The 24,888-nt window shown below is 38.8% G+C and overlaps 1 protein-coding gene across 1 annotated transcript in view; it reads left to right on the top strand.

Annotated features, from left to right (window-relative positions):
* Positions 1–1,368: 1,368 nt before the first annotated feature.
* The window catches only part of fasn (fatty acid synthase), a 46,634-nt gene continuing 23,114 nt past the window's right edge, over positions 1,369–24,888 (top strand). The window contains 20 exon segments of the mRNA XM_026350698.2: positions 1,369–1,649; positions 5,014–5,149; positions 10,072–10,224; positions 10,416–10,589; positions 13,049–13,249; positions 13,907–14,029; positions 15,621–15,736; positions 15,940–16,074; positions 16,511–16,973; positions 17,385–17,572; positions 17,897–18,086; positions 19,186–19,280; positions 19,653–19,787; positions 20,164–20,367; positions 21,067–21,182; positions 21,361–21,533; positions 21,667–21,858; positions 21,952–22,032; positions 23,838–24,023; positions 24,109–24,288. Coding sequence (XP_026206483.1) covers positions 5,023–5,149; positions 10,072–10,224; positions 10,416–10,589; positions 13,049–13,249; positions 13,907–14,029; positions 15,621–15,736; positions 15,940–16,074; positions 16,511–16,973; positions 17,385–17,572; positions 17,897–18,086; positions 19,186–19,280; positions 19,653–19,787; positions 20,164–20,367; positions 21,067–21,182; positions 21,361–21,533; positions 21,667–21,858; positions 21,952–22,032; positions 23,838–24,023; positions 24,109–24,288 — 3,232 coding nt within the window. The 5' untranslated portion in view covers positions 1,369–1,649; positions 5,014–5,022.

Raw genomic sequence — 24,888 nt, 5'->3', positions numbered from 1 at the left:
TATGAGCGATCTTTCTGTAAAGCGTTTCTTCATGTAATGCTGATTTCTTTGCTGTAACTCATTAAAGTGATTATTAGCATCTCCCACTAACAACTGTAATTCTTTGGATGGAATTTCACCTTGCCTTTATGCTGGTTATTCTGTTAACTCTCCATGACAGACACCAGCTTATGTGAAACAAGCAAACAAAACACACAAACATAATTTAAATAGGCCACCTACACAATGTTTAAAACTTTTTGTCACCCATGCACTTTATATAGAATATCCCCCAAAAATAAACTTGTAAGTTGCTTTGGATAAAAGCGTCTGCCAAATGACTAAATGTAAATGTAAATGAGCAATTTTAAAGCTTGGTATTTAGGATTTTAGTAAATCAGGGTCTGAATCCCACTGAGCATCAATGGGATTTGCTGCAAAGACCAGTCTTGAAGAAAGAACAATTTCAGAGGGCTTGTGGAGTCCATAGTTTCATAAAACAGAGCCAAACATGACACATTTCTGTAAAATAACATGGTCTATAACATTGTTTTCTATTAAAAAATATAGACTGTGAAATGAATTTCCATAAGCAAGCTATTTCTGTTATACACAATTATTTTACTTAGAATAGAGGAAAGCTACTACATTTCAGCATGATCACAGAGTCAGTGTGTGCCTTTAGTCTGTTATCTCTGTGCTCCCACACTAGGTCAGTGGGGAAAATCTCAGGTTCCTACATCGTGCATAGCCAAATATGAACTGCAATAACCCCAAGAAGTCAGACGAGCTTGTCTGGTAGCGTCATCACGTGTGCCCCGCCTTTGAATCACCCTATTGCTGAACAGCACCCTCCCGTTGACTGGGACCTGAGGAACATCGCAGCCCCGCTCCGCCATTGGTCAGTTAATACGTCATTCTTACTGTGACAGTGTGTTGTAATGGTTCTGTCGTCCTTCATGTTCAGTGGGATTGAACGTGATAAAGGTGTTAAATGCCCATATACACTGTTACTTTCTACGTGATTATTTAACTAAAAGTGATAACAGGACAGGGTAGGCCTACAATTCAACTATTGTATTAAATAAAACGTAATCTCCGTTAATAAAAAGTACACGATTTTGGAGATGGTTAGTAGTATAGTATGATGGTCCAGACTAAAACAAATATTGCAGTTAATATTGAAGTAGGTGAGTTTAGAGTCCCACACGGTCCACGCATACTCAAGTGTTTTGTCAGTGAATATCACGTGCCCCACGGCTGATAAGCCGGTACATGTCTACCATCTAACCGACCGTGCTACCGGGTGCTGCAACTGGATGAACACACCGGAGACTGAACTCCAGTGACCCCGCGCAACATCTACACGCAGGCTTTCTGCGAAAGACGATCAGTGGCTGGATCCCGGAGCCCTGCCTCTTTTCTCATTGGACTGCACGACCGAGCCAAGCTGTCAGCCCATGTGGCGTGGCCACACACAATGAGATGCATTTAAATTCATCAGAGAATCCAGATTCATTGAAAGAGAAGAAGGAAGCGACACAGAGTGCAGTTCCTCTCTACACTAACAGTAAGGAACAGTAACTAAGGAGTGAACGAGCGACAGCAGTTTACCTCCTGGTTGGAAGTGGGATTTCTTCAGGGACATCAGACTGACTGGGACAACACAGGTACCTTTCACTAGAACCCTTCATAGCTGCTGGTTTCACTAGGATTAATGGAGACAGAAGCTGGTAATACTAAACTAAATGTAACATTGATATTAATCAATAAAGTGGCGTTTAATACTTTACCCTAACCCTTAACACAGTCTAACTGGACATTTTTGATATGATCGGCTGTATTTGTATAATATATAATAATGAATGGAAATGATGCAAATCATCTGTCTGCTTCGTTACTGTAGAGCTAATCGGTTTTAGTTGATTTAATTCAATGTCAAATTTATATAGATAATACAGCAACAGTGTTTCATATTCTCAAAATGTATGTTTTGTATTGTAGGATATAAACACTGTCTATGAAATGGCAACTTAGGTGTAAAAACTTGATTTAAGATTGATGAATTTGCATAGCAACACCCTGTAGTCATCAGGCCATTAAGGAAGTTCTGTTTTTACTGTACTGAACTATAACTAGCTGTTAGAAATGTCAGTAAAATATAGCGTGGTAAACACTGTGTGAAGGGTGGATTCAATGATGCAACTGCAGTGCTTGTTCTTCTGTCCACAGCACCCTCAGTGTTGGACATTTGCCTTCATCTCACTCAGATTAGGGTTTTACATCAATGAAACCTTTCCTATAATATAAACTATATTTATATAAACTAAAACTGTGGTAGCTACTTCAGCATAAAGCTTGTAGAAACACCAGCTGGCTGTTGTTATTGAAATAATAATATGAATTTTCTGCCAGAATGTGCTTGTATATATAGAATAGATTGATACTAATGATAATCTATGATTAACACCTTACAGGAAGACATCTGCCTCACATTACATGACTAAACCTGCTGCAGTAATTGTTTGGTTGAGTTTTGTCTATACTAATATACAAATATATGTAAAAAATAACACTAATTAAAGGAAAAAAAGTAGTCACTTAAGCAACAAAACAATGTACGGTATACACGTGATAATCTTTTGAAGTCAAATGAAATTGAAAATGAAATTAAATGCACTGGTTTCAACAGGAACAAGTTTATCCTATTCACTGTGTAGAAAACGATACTACATTTGTGGTAATGGTAGAATTTGGCATTGTCACCTTCCCTCTTTCATGTTATATGCACGAGGATGTGGGATAAGTCTGGTCTTGTTAAGGGTGCTGCTTAAAGCAGTCTTACTCCGAATGTTTGGGCTCAAAGGTCTACAATGAGGCATACAGTATATTGAATATAATTAGAATGATGTTCAGTACAGCATGTGGCTGAGATGGGGCATGGTTTAGAGAGAGCTCAGTAACTGTATGTCTGTTGACCAGCCCAACTGCCTTAATGCTTGCAGTCATGTGTAAGGAGCTGGTGCATGATCTGGGTCAGGTAAGGCTACATATTGTGCTGAAGGTGCTATAGTAGGTCTAATCCCAGGTCACTGTATGAAGTGTTTTGTTTTTTCAGCTACTGTGCCACAGAAGGCCCAGGTCAGCCAGTCACACTGACTGACTTAACAGTCTAATTCTCGTGGCCTATGTTTGTTACATTTCCATCAAAGAAAAGAAACAATAGAGACAAATAGAAAAATGCACCTTCCACTCCCACACTACCATATCTCAGATTGTTTAAAACTGACCTTTTTATCAACGTGTCATTGCTAAGCTTTGTTCATATTCCTAAATTGTATAACATCAGTGCCATGTAATGTATTACAGGTGGTGAACCTTTAGCTGATCGAGGTTTAGTAAATATCTCTGTGTTCTTTACTGCTAGTTGGACAGTTTTAGTTAATTGTATATAATTATACAAATAATTTGATCTCTTTAATAATAAGCAGAAACATAACAATAATTAACATTATAATAACAAGACCAATTATACAGTAAATATCGTGTTCCCATAATCAATGCAACAACTAGCTTCAATTAGATAGCTGACCTACAGTAGATCTAGTGTGGAATTAAATAAGTATTTTACTAATAAGTAAATATTTCTTCATTGTACAGTACCAAATGTGACAGTGTAATGATTATTTCCAGGGTTATATGAAAAATAGATTTTACTGACAAGTACTGTACAGCAGTCACTTTCACCTACAGTATATCTCCTCCAAAGTTTAATTAATTTTAGGCTTTTGCTTGGTTGCTCATAATGTGTACATTACGTTTTGAGGCAAGTAGTCTCAGATAGGTGGCAAGATGACAGCTCCTCATGGAGATGGTGACATCATTTAATTTAGGGTAGCTCTGTCCCTAACTGACAGTTCATTGGTTGGTGCCCTGCTGATATGAAAAGACCTTGCATAGAAACAGGAACAAAGACCAAGACACACATACTCATGTACACAGAATCAGCGGACTACATTGTGTGCTGTTAGTGCTCTGTCATGCGTGCTTGGAGAGACTCCAAATTTGCAAACCTGTCAGTCAACGCCAATACAATTACATATTCTTCAATACTGAAATGTGTTTAATGTACTTTTGAATTGCTGCTAAAGAGACATGAATTTCAAGGCGCTTGATTGTTCCACATATTTTGTTTCTCGTCTGTTTAGTAGTTATGCATATTTTTCCTCTTTGTCTGTACTCTTCAGTTCAGTTTTGTACCAGATACTCTTTTTGTGGCAATACATATTTATGTAATTATATTTATTTATATTTCATGCATTTGAATGCAAAATTATTAAGAACACTATAATTTACTAATTTTGTAACATAAATATTAATGTAAATTCAGCATAATTTCCATATAAAATATGTAGTATTTGAATTTTGTAGTACTGTAGAGAGAACACAAAGCAATTGTAAAGGAAAACACAACTTGGGATGCTGAAAAAACATAGCACTACAGTACTGTATACCAGTTTACCTTTATATATATATTTTTTTATTTTTTTTTAAGTGTAATTTATTAAGCTGAGTTTAAAATGAAATTAATATGTTTTGTGGGCATGTTTAGGGTTTATTTGTTTAAAAAGTCAGACATAAGTGCCAGTTGTGCATTCACTGAACCAACTATCCTCAGTATCAGCTAATTAGTAAACCATGCATGGGTGTAGAAATTAGAATTATATTTTAATATATTGGTTAAGATTTGGTATCTAGAATATATTTCTAATGCAGATCATGTTCTTCAGTACAAGCATTTTCTTGGGATGTTATTAAATAATATGATGATGTGATTAGAATAGTGCAGTGGTTTAGTGTGAGAAATTCTTAGTGTTACATTTGAAAACAAAACATGTCAGACATGATAAAACTAAAGCAACAATCGTGCAGGGATGCTAATACATTTTTTAATGTTAATCACATGTATCACAATCAGTATAAAAACTATTATTCTTGACCAATTAGTGACTTCTTTTTCTCTAAATTTCACAGTAATTCAGCATGGATGAGATAGTCGTAGCAGGTATATCGGGTCGTTTGCCGGAGTCCAACAACCTAGAAGAATTCTGGGAAAACCTCATCAGTGGCGTGGACATGGTGACAGAGGACAGCCGGCGGTGGACACCAGGTGAGACTCTACATTAGGTTGGATATGATTGTTTTCAAAACTAGAAATGCATTTCTGTGCTTTGTTGGACAAAGAATTATTTAGAGCCTAAACTGCAAAGTTAAGGGTGTTCAACTAAGAAAATGTGGTGTGCCTTGAGGAGCCATTAAGGAACACGTCTGCTCTGTAGTCATCTCAGGAGCACCCATAGAAAGATAATTTTGGGGTATTTTAACTGTCATTAGACAGTTTGACAGTAGAGAGGCATACAGGAAACACCAGGAGAGAGTTAGACAAGGCCCCCTGTCGGACACAATACGCACACAAATCATTAGGCAACCAGTGTGCTCTGGCACAAGGAATGATTGATGTAATTGTTGTTGTTTATTTGTTTTATGCTCAAGTCTTCTTCGACTTGAACTAAGAATGTTTGTTCACCTCCCAGGTCACCAGCATGCAAATTTTAAGTCATTTCTTTTTCTTCATTAGTTCTGAGAGATTAACAAAGTTTTATTGTGGAGAATATGGAGACCACTGTGGCACTGTGCAGCTTCTTCACTATGGTGTGGGTTGTCACAGTCATGGTTTTATGGCTATCATAATTCTGATTGTGATACCTCAGAGTTTTGATAGCCTTTTATCACTTACTGATAAGATACAACTCTTCTTCTCACTTTAAAATGCTAACAGCCTTTTTACTGTGCTACTTTTTAGTTGTAAACATTTATGATGTGTGATTTGTATCTGTTCATAGATGCTTTTCCTTGCTGCCAAGTTTTGGCATGGCAGGTATTGCGTTGCTCTTTCTTGTGACTGGCTGGAAATCTGTTTGCATTTCTTTTTTCTTTTATTAATCCAAATATGTGTGACGAGTGGCAAACATGCATTCTTGGCACATTCTTGGATTTCTCCTCATCCTATTTTAGTCATTTGAAAGACACAATCCTCAATGCAAACTCTTAGTAGATCAGCTTGTGAAAATGATTTAGTACGTGCAAAGCTAGTAAATAGGGCACATTGTTTTTTATTGTCATTATTTCATCATCACAAATGTAAACTTGTTTCTGGCAGTTGTTGTGCCCTATAGGCAACATGTTAAATGTACAACATGTACAATTAAAAGAGTTGTATAATACTTTATTATTTTAAAAGTAACTTTATTCTATTTGTCTGTATCATAACACCATATGTAAATTTGTATATTTACATGCACAGTAGTCCCTGTAATATGCCAGTTTTAACAATATTCAGGATATAATACATACAGTAAAGCCCGGAAATATTCATACCCCTGGTAAATTCTAACTTAGAGCTACTTTTATTCAACCAACAAGTTTTGTTTGCCCTGAAATTACATAAGCTTCTCCCAAAAGATAATAAAACAATAAACAAAAGGCATCCTTGTGAAAAAAAATTATTACTCATCTTTTATTTACATTTGAGCAAAAAGTGGCATGTCCAAAATGATTCATATCCTTCTCAGTAATCAATAGAAAAGCCTTTATTGGCTATAACAGCAATCAAACGCTTCCTATAATTGCTGACCAGCTTTTTGCATGTCACCACTGGTATTTTTGCCCATTCATTTTTAGCGATGAGTTCCAAACCTTTCAGGTTGGAGCGTCTCCTTGCCATCACATTGATCTTTAGCTCTCTCCACAGATTCTCAATTGGATTTAAGTCAGGACTCTGGCTGGGCCACTGCAAAACTTTAATATTTTTATCTATTTTTTGTCCACTGGTGCCCAAGGCCAAGTTTCTCTGCAGACTGCCTGATGTTGTTAAGAATTTTGATGTATTGCTCCTTTTTCATGGTGCCGTTTACTGTGATTAGGTTCCCACCACCATGTTTGATAGGGAGGATGTTCTTAGGGTTGAAGGCTTCTCCTTTTTTACGCCAAATGAAGGCTACATCATTGTGGCCAAACAATTTTTGTTTCATAATAATAATAATAATCCACAAGGATGCCTTTTGTACATCGTCTTATTATCTTTTGGGAGAAGCCTGTGTCATTTCCGGTCAACCAAAACTTGTTGGTTGAATAAAAGTAACCAGATTTTTGTTCATCTGTGTCTTTGACACAGATCTACATCACAAGACAGTCTGTGCCAAAGACTTTCACATATAGGCTGTTTACATGTTACATTTATTTTAATTCAGTTTTTCAAAGAGAAGATGTCAGTGTCAGTAGCATTATACAGTACTCTTTTTCCAACGTTGTCCCCTCTTGTTAGAGGTTTTTTCCTCTAAAAAAAAAAAAAAAAAAAAAAAAGCATCATTCAGTACCTGGCAACCATTTTGAGCACTCACTTACATGTGCTGAAAGGTTTGGATTGGGCTAGCTGTCACTGCTGAGACCACACAACAGGCATTATGGGAGAGTAGAGGGGATATAAAAGGGAAAGCAACCAGAGGTTTATGGCCTGAAAAGGTCCTAACATAGTGAAAGAAAAAAAATAAATAATGAAAATGAGAAGTGACAGACAACACACTAATTAAACTTAATCATGCTGAGAGTAACAAGTAGGCTTCACGTTTCAATTAACTGTTTTTCGTTTCCACTGCAGTTGAAGTGTAACAAGCAAAAAGGTTGAGGCGACTACGTTCTCATTATGCAGCATAAATTGAGAGGTTTCTGCAGAGTGCAGAATTTGAATTAGAACCAATAGGAGCAAACCCTCCCAGCTGCCACACTTGCTACCTACAATGGATTAACAACTAAAAAATAAAAACAAACTGATCTAGGTGGAAAAGATGAATTTGAGACAAAAGATTAACATTTCAGCTTTCATTTCCAGGTGTTTGTGTCCTTTCATGTGAGCAAAAATATCGGAAAATGTGATTAACAGGTGTGTTATATTGCCCAGGTGTGTACTTTTTCTTTTACATTGATTATTCAAATAATGAATTGCACTAAATCTCTATGATCAGTTTCACATTTGAGTTTTGCCTGTTCAGACTGCATTTATAGTTAAGAGGTGTAGCCAACATGAAAAAGAGCTGAAAGAAGGTGGACAATCAATCAGAGCTATTGCACAAACATTGGCCATAGCCAGTACAACAATTTGGAATGTTCTAAAGAAGAAAGAAACCCCTGGTGTACTCAGTAAGAGATGCCGAATGGGTAGACTAAGGAAAACAACAGCAGTTGACAATAGAAACATTGTGAGAAAAGAAAGACCCTAAAACAACTGTTAATGACATCAGCAACAACCTCCAGAGGGCAGGAATAAAGGTATAGGTCTACTGTTCACAGAAAACTTAATGAACAAAAGCACAGAGGCTACACCAGAAGATGCAAGAGACAGGCTTAATAATCTTCATTGATCATGTAACACGTGATGGCAGCAGCAGCAAAAAGGACTCAGAAGTCTACGGAAATATTTTGTCTGCCAATTTAAAGAAAGATGCAACCAAAAGTGAGAGATCCTTCATCATGCAGCAAGAGTTTATTGGGGGGCAAGAAGTGGAAGTGAGTCTCCAGACTTAAACTCTATAGCGAATTTGGTAAAGAGGAGACTGAAGGAAGTAACCACCCAAAATAAACAACTAAAAGAGGCTGCAGTGAAAGCTCACATGAAAAATGGTTAGGTTCAAACAAATGGGGCTATCTTCTAAATTGTTTATTGGATCAAGACGTAAACACCTGCAAATGAAAGCTGAAATGTTGATATTTTTCTTATAGAACATATTCATCTTTTGATGTCAAACCCAAATGTTTTCAGTCTAAAGCAAGAATAAAGGAACTGGCCTCACTTTTCTAATGTCTGTGTAGCTATGGCCTACAACCTTTAGATCCCAGAGAGCTAAATCTTATTCTACACTTGCCCCTTATGCACCTTGTAACATGAGGGCAAGAGCGTATGTACGCCAATGGACTATTCAATTCAAATAGTCAACAGCCAAATCACAACAGAAGTCATCTCAATGCACATAGTGTAAGGTTTAAGACCTTACAAAGTATAATTGTATACAGAATTATATAGAAAACCCAATAATCCCATTTGAGCAAGCTTTAGGCAACAGTGGAGAGAAAAAAACTCCCTTTAGAGGAAGAAACCTCCAGCAGAACCAGGCTTGATAACTAAAGGCTCTGCCTCCCATTCTACATTTGGAAACTCTGGGAACCACAAGTAAACCTGCAGTCTGAGAACGGAGAGTTCTGCTTGGAAGATATGGAGCTATGAGGTCTTTAAGATAAGATGGAGCCTGATTATTAAGGGATTTATAAGTGAGGAGAAGAATTGTAAATTCAATTGTGGATTTTACAGGAAGCCAATGGAGAGAAGCTAACGTAGGAGAAATATGATCTCTCTTACTAATTCCAGTCAGAACTCTGACTGCAGCATTTTGGATTAACTGGAGGCTTTTTAGTGAGTTATTGGGACAAACTATTAATAATGAATTACAATAGTCCAGTCTGGAAGTAACAAATGCATGGACTAGTTTTTCAGCATCACTTTGGGACAGGATGCTCCTAATTTTAGCAATGTTTTTCAGGTGAAAAAAGGCAGTTCTAGAGATTTCTTTTATGTATGAAGTGAAGGAGATATTCTTATCAAAGATAACTCCTAGATTTCTTACAGTATTACTTGAGGCCAATACTAAGTCATCAAGGCTGAGAACGTGATTAGACATAGTGTCTCTGAGATTTTTACAGAAACAGCACTGGTAAAGATCACTATAGAGAGCTAGGCTAGCTGGCTGCAGCCAAGTCTCCTAACCGGTCAGCCTCGCCTCCACAAGATAATGTATTTTCAGGTAATAGCTCCTAAGGGTGTGAAACAAAGGAAAAAAATGAAAAGAAAAAAAACTAGACAGAAACTAATTAACCCACTAATGAAACTGAACAAAACTAGTGAACAGTACTTTTAATTAACATATAAAGAATTGTGAGAAATGATTTTCAAAATGACTTTATTCTGTTTTTGCTGTTTTCTAGGTCTATATGGTCTTCCAAAGAGGAACGGTAAACTGAAGGACATCAGCCATTTTGATGCAGCTTTTTTTGGTGTCCACCCAAAACAGGCCAATACTATGGATCCCCAGCTCCGTCTCATGTTGGAAATTGCCTATGAGGCCATTGTAGATGGAGGTGAGGAAACTGTGAAAAACTTACCATAGACACAGTAAAATAGTTTAATGTGGTTAGAAATCGTGGCTACTGAACTAAGTAAATATTTGTTGGACAGGTCTCAGATTGTGAATTCTTTTTTAAAATAATAGGCTTCTTGATAAAATGTAAGCTAAAATTTGAAATGAAAATTAAATGTTTTTATGATGCAGGACTGAACCCAGCCACACTGCGTGGAACAAAGACAGGTGTCTACATCGGGGTGAGTGGCTCAGAGGCTGGTGAGGCATTTAGCAGAGATCCAGAGGAGCTACTGGGCTATAGCATGACCGGCTGCCAGCGGGCCATGTTGGCCAACAGGATCTCCTATTTCTTTGACTTCAGTGGTAGGCACTCAATCCAACAAACACAATTCTTTGCCTGTAAGTTTGATGCTGGTCTGATAATATCTAGGCACTTAGTTAAGAATGCTTACTTTATTTAACTCTGAACACTCTTTCAGATCCCATATTTTTTTTAAGGAAACCCCCAAGAATAATATATATACACAATATAACAATAAAATAAAAATAAAATTCATTAATCAAAGCAGACATCACACACACACAAAATTAGTTAAAACAGATAGTACACATAGTACAGGTAATTAATTCTTCCAGAGGAATTGCATTGTGCTACCTTACTGCATATGCATTAAAGAAATCATCATGCAAATTTTTCTGTGGAGGATGGCGTAAACATGAATGCAGTAGAAGCTGTGCCAAAATGTTGGTGCAAGACAACACTGTGAACTGCCTCCTACAACAGTCCATCTATTATCTTAACTGCTTTTCCTGTTATTGGTCACAGGGCTGCTGGAGCCAATCCCAGCTATCTTAGGAGTGACCAACCCTGCTCCTCAAGGGCCACTGTCCTGCTTATTCTCCAACTGGCCTGCCCTTATAGCAGCACTGACTGACTGAACACACCTGATCCAGGTAGTGCAGGAACTGTTGAAAAAAACAGAAGGACAGTGGCCTTTGAGGACCAGGGTTGGTCATCCCTGACATAACATTCGATTTTTTCAATTAAATTTTATTTAAATAGGGCCAAATCACAAAATTAATCATCTCAAGGCACTTTACAGTGCAAGGTTTAAGATTACAAAACAGAACTGTATATAGAAGTATATAGAAAACCCAACAATCCCACCTGAGCAAGCACTGGGCGACAGTTACTTTAACTGAAGAAACCTCTAGCAGAACCAGGTTCAGTGTGGGTGGCCATCTGCTTCGACTGGTTGGGTTGAGTGAAAGGAGGAGAGGGGAACGTACAGCAGTCAACAAAAAACAACAACATTAAGCAGCAAAACACTGGGCAGATCAGTAGGACCAGTAACTGCACTCTGGAAATATACAGTTCCAAGGCTGGGGATACCTGCAGAAAAGTACAGCGAGAGAGAGAGAGAGAGAGAGAGAGAGAGAGAGAGGAGAATCCACTACTACCGGAGAGAAGACACAAAGTTAATTAAAAGCAATGGCATTTGAATGGCTAAAGGAGAGGAGAGAAGTTCAGTGTATCAAGGGAGGTCCCCCAGCAGACTAATATATTGCAGCATAACTAAGAGTTGGTTCAAAGTCACCTGGGCCAGCTCTAACTATAAGCTTTATAAAAAAGGAAAGGTTTAAGCCTAGTCCTAAATATAGAGAGAGTGTCTGCCTCCCAAACCTGAACTGGGAGCTGGTAACAGGTTTTGGGCTGTGGAAGCTGGAGTACCCAGTGGAGACCCACACAGACTGACCTGAACCCAGGGCCTTTTAGCTGTGAGGCTACAGTACTAACTGCCACCACTGTGGTGCCCACTTTCTGCAACAGTGCATGCCTGATTCCGGTGCTGCCATCAAGTGGCCATATGTCTATCATCTCAGAGCTTCTGTAGTGTAAGCTAATACAATAAAACTTCTCAGTTGTATAACAGCAGGTTCTTTACCTTCAATCCTGCATAGGATTCTGGTTTACAGACAACACTATAACATTAGAACAATGAGACTAGAGAATTTGAATTAATCATTAGATTGTTTTCAGATTGACTGATGGTAAACATGGGAGCCTACACCCTCAGCTAATCAAAGTAGGTAGTTATGAATAATGCAAATAGTGAGTGAACAGCTTCCAAAAGCTCTGCTACAGGATGGGTGGGGGGGTGGGGGGGGGGGTCCTCAGCTGGATTAAAACCAGGGGCACTCCACAGATATATTTAAAATACACTCATATCAATACCAGCTAGGTAGCTTGTGGTTAGATGGGGAATCGAGACATCTCTGCTGTTTCATCTGACTAAACACAGTCAGCTGTTTTGTGTAACAAAAGATATACTGATAGTTACCTTGATATTTAGAATCTAGCTTATTCTAACCACGTTAAGAACATAATGGGCAATTGGCCTGATAAAAACTATGGTAAGGTATAGGAATGAATTCCAAACCATGGACATATTTTGCTTAAGGATTGTTGGGCTTTTGTCACATTTTTTGTCTGACTTTCCTAACCCATGTACAGTCTGATCAGTTGAAATCTCACTGGTCATAAGCTTTCTGATTCTAATGGTATTTTTGACAAATAAATCACTAGATTTATTACAGTATAATTACTGTCACCAGTAATGGAAGAGGAAAATCATTTACTCAAATAAAAGTAACAATACCACAGTGTAGAAAATTGATGTACCAAAAGCAAAGCTAATCTTTGTTCAGAATGGCTCACTTTGACGTGTTATTGTATTATAATTTTTGATGCAATATTGCATTAATCACTTCAGTGTTGCACTGTAGACATGCACTCACGCTCCTCTCCTCTCTTCCTCTAGGCCCCAGTACTGCCATCGACACAGCCTGCTCCTCCAGCTTGCTGGCCTTAGAAAATGCCTTTCACGCCATTCGCCATGGCCAGTGTGAGGCTGCCCTTGTAGGGGGGGTCAACTTGCTGCTCAAACCAAACACTTCAGTGCAGTTCATGAAACTTGGCATGCTCAGTCCTGAGGGGTCCTGTAAGTCATTTGACTCATCAGGTAAATGAAAGTCGCAAGGGGTCCCTGTTGCTTAGTGGTTATGGTGCTAACCGTAATCACTTTCCCTAGTTAAAATGGCTAAGGACTTCTGCGGTATCTCTTTTCCCTTATACAGTATTATGATCTATCTACCATCTCTCACTAATTAACAATTGCATAACAAAGCTTTGTTTTTAAATCTGTTGCTCAAGTAAGTATAAGAACCTTTTTGCAGTTTAGTCAGGTTGAAATTATTATTTTTTAATTATTTGAGAACCAAGTCCTCACTGGCATACTAGTTGCTGATTACTTGGCGTCTGGCTAATGACTTTTTTGTCCTTACCATTAAAAAGAATAAAGTATTTTTAAGTGAACAGTACATTATTTATGTAAGAAAGTGACATAAAAATAAGATCTGGCACTTAAGCACATTGAAGCATGCTTTAGGTCTTCTTTTTTAACAGACTTAATCCAACCTGCAGTTTGCATCAATGATCTTGTTCTTCTTCTTCTTTTCTCAGTTTCTGAATGGGTATTCAAAAGTATCATTATTGTTTGCCTAGAGAGAATCTTATTGTTGTGTTGTTTTAACTGTGTATTGGACATTATGTATGCTTGCTAATGCACGCTGAATATGTTTGCAGCAATAATTTATATTTCTGTCATTCCATTGGCCAGGAAATGGATACTGCCGTTCTGAGGCAGCAGTGGCAGTGCTGCTGACCAAACGAACCATGGCTAAAAGAGTCTACGCCACAGTGATCAATGCTGGCAACAACACAGATGGATACAAAGAGCAAGGTAAGGCGGCAACCTAACTACCTGCAAGCTCTATACACATGCTTCTCATGCTTTCACTGGACACAAGAATAGTATCATGTGACATGTAAAATTATCTACTCTATTAGTTTCTTTAGAATCAGTCAATGAATGGTTTGTTGGCTCCTTACTTTCTAGTACCACTCTTTGTGTCTAGTTTGTTTAGTTTGCCTCTGTCTCCCATCCTGCACCTCAAGCCCAGCTCCAATCAAACACCATAACTGCTGTCTGTCAAATACAGATCCACACCTCAGCTGCTGTAAATTTTACACGTGCCACTAATGTCAGGAAGCAAGACTCATATACATATTTGAACAGGAACCATATTTCATCTTCTTGAATCTGTACAAAGCCACAGTGGATTTGAAATGGCCAAATGAACAACCAACAACAACAACAGCATAGAAGATGACACTTGCCAAAGACTCATAAAACATCTGCAACATGGTGCTGCAGACATTAAAGGACCTGAGCCTGCTGAGGTAGTCCATGAGCCAGGAAAACAGGGGAATGTTAACCTGCATGTTTTTTAATTTCTCTCCCAGCAAAAAATATAATCCTCACTAAGCCCCCAGGCGTGTCTGTAGGTGCGATGGAGCAGATGTATGATGGCATCATCCACTCCAAACTGGAGTGAGGTAAAATGAGGGTTTGACCAAAGGTCAAAGGGACTCCAGGATCAACCTCTTAAAAGCTTCCATAATATTTAAGGTCAGAGCCACTGGTCTGTAGTCACTGGGATGAAGTTTCTAATTCACAGGAACTAGGCACAACTTTTTCCACACAAGAGGAACTCTCTCCAGACACAGACTAAGATAGAAAATATGTTGGAGAACTGGCCCTGTCTCCTGACTTGAATTCTTCTTTTTGTCATTCAGGATGACTTTGATTCAATTCAATTCAATTCAATTTTATTTGTAGAGCGCTTTTTACAATTGACATTGTCACAAAGCAGCTTTACACAACCAAAATGTTCTTCTTCCTCAACAGAGCTGTCAGTTCGTCCATCTTATTGTCCAGGGATCTCATATTGCTCATAATCAGAGAGGGGGGTGCGGCTTAAATCTTCTCACCTTCTCTCTGCGAATCGCTCTTCTGCGTTCTTTATTACCTCCTTGCTGTTTTCTGCCATCCCTGCATCCCTTCGTTGTCCTCCTTCTGATCTTATTGGGGATAATATATATGAACATAATCGAGAAATGCTGCTTTCACCTGTTTAAAATATTCGTGTTGGATTGCAAATTATGACAAAGAGCAGGACTATTGAATAGTTGGAATCCTACATCAGGCAAGAATGGGACAACGTTCTTCCAGCAACTGGTCTCCTCAGCTCCCAGACGTTTGCAGAATTTTTTGAGACATACATTTAATTTCATTTACCTTTCATTTAAGATTTGCAAATCATTGCATTTGGTTTTTGTGCAGATTTTACACATTATCCCACCTTTTTTGGGATTGGGGTTGTTTTTCCCTGGTGAAGAAAACCTATTTTTTACAATGGTAAGTAATTACCGCTGTGCCTAAATACTATATGTACAGGATACATCTGCCATTCTACTCTTGGTCCCCACAGGTGTAACATTTCCATCTGGTGAGATGCAGCAGCGGTTGGTTCGGTCACTCTACGAAGAGGCAAATATAACTCCTGAACAAGTGGAGTACATTGAAGCCCATGGCACTGGAACAAAAGTCAGTTCATACAGCTGTCTCATTTCTTAATCATACATTTAGGCTGCTTTATATGCTGTTGTTTGCATCAGACAGTTGTTGGTAAGACATTAAACATGCTGTATATTTTTATTTTAAAAATGAAGTACTCCCCCTCGTAGACTTCTGTCTTATCTGTTTCAGAAATGTCTTACCTTTGCAGAATCTCTGCTCTCTACATGCAGGTTGGGGACCCACAGGAAGTGAATGGCATTGTCAATGTATTCTGCAATTCAAAGCGAGAACCTCTGCTTATTGGCTCCACCAAGTCCAACATGGGCCATCCAGAGCCAGCTTCTGGTCTGGCTGCCCTGGCAAAGGTGAGAATCCAAGTATACAGGCAGCAAAAGGGTAATCTGATTCCTTCTCTGCCCTGGGCTGATTTTGGAAGCACAGTACACATATTTTAGCTGTGTGGACACATAGACTGATATCTGAGCTCTTTTTACTTGCGTTCTTCTGTTTTTCTTTCTTTCTTTTTCTGATACGTGTGTTTGTGGAGGTGACTTTGTGAGAGAGAGACACACACATAGCTACAGACAGTCACAGAGCTTCTTTTTGCAGCACAAACTTCCTTAATTAAAGAAATACACTGTAAAAAGTAACTTATTTAGTCGTCTACAGGCACTTTGTACTATACAAGTAATCTTTTACGTGGGTTGTCGTTTTCTTCACACTGTCCTTGGCACACTGGACCCCAAGTTCCCCCCAAGCTTTTCACCTTGTCTATATTTTTATTTCTTTTGTCTGAAACAGGTGTTGCTTTCTTTGGAGCGGGGAGTCTGGGCTCCCAATCTACACTTCAGTAGTCCTAACCCTGACATTCCTGCACTCACCGATGGTCGAGTTCAGGTGGTTAAGCAGCCTATTCCCATCCGGGGTGGCATAGTAGGCATTAACTCTTTTGGATTTGGTGGTTCAAATGTTCATGTGATTCTTCGTCCAGCTGAGAAACCAGCTGACTTGACTATACCACCCAGGATGGTTCCTAGGCTGCTTCAGGCCTGTGGCCGCACAGAAGCTGCAGTGACGACCATACTCCAGAAGGGGAGGGAACATACTGCAGATGACAGCTTCCTGTCTTTGCTGAATGAGGTGTCTGAAGTTCCCACTGCTAGTATGCCCTACCGAGGCTATGCTCTAGTTGGCTCTGCGATTGATTTCATGGAGGTGCAGCAAGTGCAGGCCTCTACAAGGCCACTCTGGTACATCTGTTCAGGTGAATGATCAAAAAAATTCATGAACAGGTAGATGACATTCCATATTGTAGTTTGACTGATACAGAGATTTTGCAAGATGTCTGCAGTTTTTTTCAGTATTCAGAATTCCAATGAAAAAACTGATCCCTTATTTATTTTTGTAATTCAACAAAACCATAATATTACAATCTGGCTTTGCAATAGACTGCAAGTTGTCAGTATGGGGATTATTGGGAATGTTCAAAGTATATTTAACATTGATACACATTATTATGGATTGGTGAACACTGGTATTGCCTACTATAACTGTAAGTATTGAGAACTGTAATGGGTTTACTGATACATTCTGACCTCTTCAAACAGGAGGCACCTTTTGGTAATTGATGTTTGGCTGGATTAAGGTGTTCAATTTTTTGTTGCATTAATAACAGGTATGGGCACACAGTGGGCAGGTATGGGCCGGAGTCTCATGCAGCTGCCAGACTTTAGAGAATCCATCCTACGGTCAGACACAGCCTTGAAAGACACCGGGTTGGTCGTGTCTCAGCTGCTAATGGAGGCAGACGATGCCACTTTTGAAGACACTGTGCATGCTTTTGTGGGGCTTGCTGCCATACAGGTAGTATGGAAACAGTATGTTTGATGTAGTAAAGGTTGTGTCATCTTCATATGTGAGTCTTTACACAATACTTTAACTTGTCTAACAGTCTTCATAATTCTCATCAGGCATTGTCAAAATGTTTTCACAATGCCTGATGATCTACAGTATGTTTGATCATTGCCTGATGATTGAACTTGCTGGGAATACAAATATTTGGGTTTAGGCTAGATTATTTCATATCAAAATAGGGTTTGCTTTATTGAATACAGTTAATTAAAAAACAGAAAAGCAAAAAGATGTGCAACTAAGTCCAAGTGTGTTTTATGACTCACTTTGTTTCAGATAGCTCAGATTGACCTGCTCACTAAGATGGGTCTTCAGCCTGATGGCATCATAGGACATTCAGTGGGAGAACTTGCATGTGGTTATGCTGATGGATCCCTCAGCCACGGTGAAGCTATCCTGGCTGCCTATTGGCGAGGGCGTTGCATCAAGGAGGCCAACCTTCCTCCAGGGGGCATGGCTGCAGTTGGTAAGAGAGAGAGACAGCAGTGATTATTTACCACTTTGCATGGGTTTCCATCGGATATTGATATTGAATACTAATTTAGTGTGTTTGCATGCACTCAAGTAACTAGGTTACAGTGTATTCTTGAGAAAGCTGATTTCCTAACTGTCATGTAAACGGGAAACCTGTTTACCGTGTCTGCGTGTCTCTCTCACAGTCACTCTCAGTCACCTCCCCTGACACACGTATCCAAAAAAAAAAAAAAAAATTAAATGGAAGTAACAAAAAGCACAGGAACCGTCTTTTCTGTCTCTTTACAGAAACCCGATTACTCTTTCGCTGCATTTATACAATGATTTCCAGTACCTAGGTTTCTTGAGTGTATGTAAACGCAGTGATTGATATGTCTTTCAGAAACGGTCAAAACTTGTCCGATAAACTTATAGCCAAGATAAGAGATAATTATTTGTACGTGGAGCCAAGGTTTTGAAGGTCTTAATCTGTGCCACTTGCAACTTGTTAGATGGGTCATGCCAGCACTAGATCAGGCTATCGAGCATTTCTCTAAATGTTCGGAAGCCAATTATCTAATTAGATAAGATTGGGGAAAAAAATATTAAATATTTAATCAGATGACAAAGATGTTATTGAATCTGAGGGGCTTTGTATGAACAATAGTTCAATAGATAGTTCAGTAGTTAAACAATAGATATTCTTACTCATCATTTTGATAAAGCAGGAGAGCCTATGTCAAAGTCTGGTGCAATTCAATTCAATGTAGTTCTGTTTATATAGTGGCAAATTACAACAAAATGATATAAAGGCACTTTACACAGTATGGTAAATAATAATAATAATAATAATAATAATAATAATAATAATAATAATAATAATAATAATAATAAAACCCCCAAAATCCCCCCAAGCAGGCAGTGGAGATTTTTCATTTAATGGACAAATCCTCCAGCAGAACCATGGTGAACATGGGCCACGGAAAAAGACTTTAGACATTAGACTGGACAAGGGAACCTCATTATATGGTGAAAATAATAGACAACTTTTTTTTTTTCAAACTCTGCTTGTGTACATTTGTTTAACTTTGTGCTTGCTGTCTGTGTCCCAGGGTTGACCTGGGAAGAATGTATGGCTCAGTGTCCTCAGGGAGTTGTTCCAGCCTGTCATAATGCTGAGGACACCGTCACCATCTCTGGTCCTCAGGTCAAACATTTTATCAGACTTTGTCTTTTATCGTCTTCTAATACAGAAAACCGTAGCCAGTGACAACACTGAACCTGCTCTGTGGCTAGAAATATTCTTAAAAAAACTAGTGTGCAGTACTTTCACTTTTAGATGAATATACAAACTTTATCTGGCAACAACAAAGAAGAAAGTTTACTATAGTAGTTAACCAGCAGCTAGTTGTTAACTTGCGTACCAACAGACATACAGTAGTACCTCAAAGATAAACTGTGGAAAATATGTAGAGCTGTACGAGCATGACAACAGCTATAATCATGGTTACATTTACTTAAAGTAATGTAGGCTGATGGGTAGTGTGTCTTGATACATGTGGTGTGTGTGTTTTATCAGGATGCAATCAGTAAATTTGTGTCCGAACTGAAAGAGCAGGGAGTGTTTGCAAAAGAGGTGCGCAGCGCTGGTGTTGCTTTCCATTCTTACTACATGGCCTCCATTGCTCCAGCACTGCTGGATGCTCTGACAAAGGTATGTAAGTCTGCTGTTTTCCAAAAGTACCCATATGACTCATGCAATTTTAGTGACTTGTACATTTTACATTAGCTACTACTACTTCTACTACTACTGCAACTAATAATAATGATAACAATAACAGAAATAATAGCAGTAATAAATAAAATAAAGGTCAAACGGTATTTTGTCACTTTCCTGCCAGGGTACTACGCACATTATATTATTAGCATAATTATTGTATTATAGGAATTAGTAGTAATAGTAGCAAATTGGCCTTGTGCAGAAGTAAAATTTCATGTTATGTGGTGCATATTTAAATTTCACTTTAAAATCAATGCGGTCATTTCTTTGAATGTTAACTAATATATATAAAATATCATCTTGTCTGTAGGTGATCAAGGAACCCCGGCAGCGTTCATCCCGCTGGGTGAGCACGAGCATCCCTCAGTCTGAGTGGGGCTCTCATCTGGCTCTGTATAGCTCAGCTGACTATCATGTTAACAATCTGGTGAGCCCTGTGCTGTTCCAGGAGGCCCTCAGCCTTGTACCTGAAAATGCTGTGGTGGTGGAGATAGCACCTCATGCTCTGTTGCAGGTACACTCAACATATTGTTTACCTAGCATTACATGACTTTATATATTAACAAAGAAGCAGTTAAAGCAGAGAAGAAATGTGAGCACTTCACTCTTGGCTGTACTGAACTCATTTTACATTAACGGGTCATTCTAACAAATGTTTATAAATGCCTAGGCCAACAGCTACCCATTCTGTCACTGAAAAGCCAGCTATGCTTGGTGCCCAGCTACTGTATGTGTTTACACACATTTGCATTTAGTTTTAGCAAACTTGCAAGTGAGGTGCCAAGCAAGAAGTCATTGAAAGCAAAGTGCAACAAGAAGAGATGTTTCACTTTTCTGAGACATGTGACATGAAATGACATATAGTGAAGAATAGTTTCTTTATTTTTATCTTATTTTTTTTTCATTGCATGAAATGCTGTGTTAATTTTACGCCAGGTGTAACGGGACACACACACCTTCTAAAAGGTTCAACTTTCAGTTCAGAGAATATTTACCCAAACATCTTGCTCAAATTTCTTGAGGAAAATAGTTGTTATTCAGTTTTTTTATGACCACCTGAATGAGTTGTTGTTTTGCTGTTGAAGTAATTTTTGTAGGCTGACTTCTCCTGGGAAGGTTCATCACTGTTCCAGGTTTTCACCATTTGTGAATATATAAATATGTGGAGCATTTTAAAACAAATGCACTATTTTCATGTGTGTTTTCTGCACAGGCCATTCTGAAGCGTAGCCTAAAACACACATGTTCCATCCTCCCCCTAATGAAGAGAGGCCACAACAACAACCTGGAGTTCTTCCTCTCAAACATTGGAAAAATCTACATGAATGGGTCAGTAAATAGCTCACTCTGTCTGCATTTACTGAATTAAGTGCATTTGTGTATTTAGGATGATGTCTTTTTCTGAATGGGATTTAAAGCAAAGTATACTGTCTGCTTCTTTTTTGAGTGCTCTTCAAAGCCATTTTTGATTGCTAATATCAGAATTTTTTTTTGTGGATCTCATTAGCATCAGTGTGGATGGCAACAGCCTTTACCCAGCTGTGAAGTACCCTGTGCCTGTTGGTACCCCTCTGATATCCCCCTTAGTACAATGGGACCATGCACAGACCTGGGATGTTCCCAGAGCTGAGAGTTTTTCTGGTTCAGGAGGAACAAATTCTGCAGCCATTTATAACATTGGTAATATGTAACTGGATTCAAAAGCAAAGATGCATCTTAATAATGCAATCATGAAAAAAGTGCAATATTATTTTTTCATTTCTTGTTTCCACTTGGTGTGCTTGATGTCCAACACTTCTTTCACCATCAACAGACATAAACCCAGATTCTACAGACTATTACCTGACTGGACATTGCATTGATGGACGTATCCTCTACCCAGCAACGGGGTACCTTGTGCTGGCCTGGCGTGCTTTGGTGAAAAGCCTGGGAGCTGTTATGGAAGTCACCCCTGTTGCCTTTGAGGATGTCACCATCCACAGAGCCACCGTCCTACCAAAGACGGGTGAGAGCACAGTGTGAGCACAGTGTGAGCACAGCGGTTGGGGTTTTCTGCTTCTCTGTCTGACATTTCTCTTTACCTTTCTGTTCCTCTCAGGCTCTGTCCAGTTGGAAGTGCAACTTATGCCTGCTTCCAACAAATTTGAGGTTTCAGAGAATGGAAACCTGGCTGTCAGTGGTAGGTAGTTTTTGTTCATGTACTATTTGACAGTGAAAACAAACAGGATTGCTTCTGGACATTTTTCTTATGGACAGGCCAAACACCAGTCATCTATATTGTATTAATAACATAATCATTTCATAATATGTAATTTATTTATTGTCACTTTAACTTCTGGTCATGCATGCATTGCAGGGCTCCAACTTTTTTCCTCTAGTAACACTGATGTTCCTTACTGAACATTTTAGGAGCACCACTTAAATTCACATGCAACATATTCATATTTGCCTCCAAAACACATAAGATCTATGCTCTACACTTCCTATCCCTGATCATCTTACACACAGTGCACCTGCACCCCCTAGGGGTATGTCTTGTCATATACCATGAAGATAATAAAATGCAGTCCATATAGTTGTGTTTTAAAACACAGCAGAATGGTTTGGACAGTTCAGGGACGTTATCCCGACTGCAGCGGTATGTGTTGTGTTATATTTGGTTGTGACAATCTCATAATAAGCCACACTGAGATCTCTATAACACACAGGACCTGATATTTACTGACTAATTTCGTGAGTTTAAAGCACAGTTAGACTGAGCTGACTTACCTCTCACCAGGTGATTTTTACTGTGTGCAAAAACATGTGTCATTAAATCCAAGCTTGGTTATTTTCTGCATGACCTGGACATTTCTTTGTCCTGATTCTCAGACTCAATTATATCTCCATGTATCCCTCCCACTAATTATGCATGGGAAAGCATGACCTTTTTCTGATGATGGAAGCAGTGCTGGATCAGCTGTCATTTGGACTTCTTGATTCTCTGACATGTAGCCAGATGGTGAAAACAAATGAAATAAAAGCTTGGGAGATTTGTTCTGTTATTTGTTCTGTTATCACTGTGTGATCAACTGCAGCCATACACCAACAGGTTTGTTAAAAGATGTGTAGGTGTATTCAAAAAGTGAAGGATGGTCTTGTGTGTCCTCAGTTATCACTCTTCCAAAGTCATTCCTTGATGTTCCTTTAAACGTGGAGGACTGGAATGACTTCTGGGCTGAGAAGGGAATGAGGAACAAGCTTAGAAAACACTTGAGATGCACCTAAAGTGGATAGGGGCACCGTAACCAGTTAAATGGTTGTAACAGTGGCTCCTGAAGCACAAATGACAATCCAAAATATTGTACTTTGTGGGGCTTTAGCTTTTTTTTAGCTAGTTCCATGGCCACCCTGGTTAACTTACTGGACTCCTGCATGAAGGATGGTCTGAATAAGTTGAGGGATTGAAAAATGAATCAATAGTAAGCTTCAGCAAAAAAGAGACTGTATTTATGGACTGGACAAAGATAGATGCTATCCTGTGCAGACCTGCAAGGCACCCCGTCACCCCAGCCCCGCCACACACACACACACACACAATTCTCACTCCCTCGTTGTGTTTCACAAAACATACCTTACGATTATAGAGACTTTCACTTGACATTTTCTGATAAAATCTGAATTTAAATATCTGTTTCTTACTGTTTTCTTTAAATACAATGCTAATGTCAGTGCTTTACAGCTGAGTAGCTTTGCATTAAGACAATGTAACTTGTCATTAATAGTTTCTGTAGTCCCATAGCATTTTCTGTAATATCCTTTTGAGCTTCAGTGTGGATCTGGGCAGGTATGAGTTTAAACCTGGATTACTTTATGATTTTTTAATTGACAACAACAGAGAACATGACAATGTGTAGAAGAATAATCCACTTTTCAGGGACCATGTGAAAATGACCATGTCTTTTCACTAATCTGGCCTTCTCATGGTTGACTTGTGATTTCCAGGGAAGGTGTGCATTCTGGAGGATGTAGCCCTTGATTCATTCCGTAGACTGATTAGTCAGCAAGCTGCATACAGTGGTGGTGACCCTAAAATGAAGCTTACGGATCATGATATCTACAAAGAGCTGCGATTGCGTGGCTATGACTATGGGAAGACCTTCCAAGGCATCTTGGAGTCAAACAAAGAAGGTATAACTGATGCTTTTAATTTTTTTTATTTTTCACTTTTTCTATACATTGTTTTGCTTATGGGCCACTGTAATGCTTATTTCAGGAGACAGTGGGAAGCTGCAGTGGACAGGAAACTGGGTGACCTTTCTGGACACCATGTTACAGATGATTGTTGTTGGGCTGCCAGGTCGTAGTCTTCGTTTACCAACCAGAATCCGCTCTGTGTGTGTTGATCCAGTTGTCCATCAAGAAAAGGTCTCCAAGTACACCGATGTACACCAAGGTGAGTGTTTGTTTTGCATCATTCTGTTCATTATAAATTTTTAACCATTTCTGTATCTGCACATGAATCTACAGTTCAATTTGATTCAGTTTTATTTATATAGAACCAATTTACAACAAAAATCATCTCAAGGCACACAATAAGGTTATCACCTTAAAGAATAATACAAATGCAAATCCACCTTGAGCTGCACACTGGAGAGGAAAAACCCAGCCAGTAACCTCACATTGCAGCTAGAGCCAGTATCCTCACATTGGAAATATATGCTCTGCGGCTGAGGATACCTGCAGAAAGTTACAGAAAGATGGAGACAGACAAGGGAAAGCACAACTATGACAGAGAGAAAAGACACAAAATAAATGGCATGCAACAGTGGCATATAAATGGATAGGTCATGGTGTGGTTTAAAATGTATTTGGAATTGTATACAGAGAATTTCTTTTTGTAGACTAGCACAACAGTGTCTTGGACATTTGGGATATTCCAAGTATATTAACAGCTGCCTCTCAACAATCAGCACGTACTGTGGGTTCTCTTAACAACTCTACGTCCAGCCAAAGATTGTCTATACCATGTAAGAGGTATATAGTTAGAAATACT

Source organism: Anabas testudineus, chromosome 19 (genome assembly GCF_900324465.2).
Source record: "Anabas testudineus chromosome 19, fAnaTes1.2, whole genome shotgun sequence".
Lineage (NCBI taxonomy): Eukaryota > Metazoa > Chordata > Actinopteri > Anabantiformes > Anabantidae > Anabas > Anabas testudineus.
This window is presented reverse-complemented; position numbering and strand designations above follow the sequence as displayed.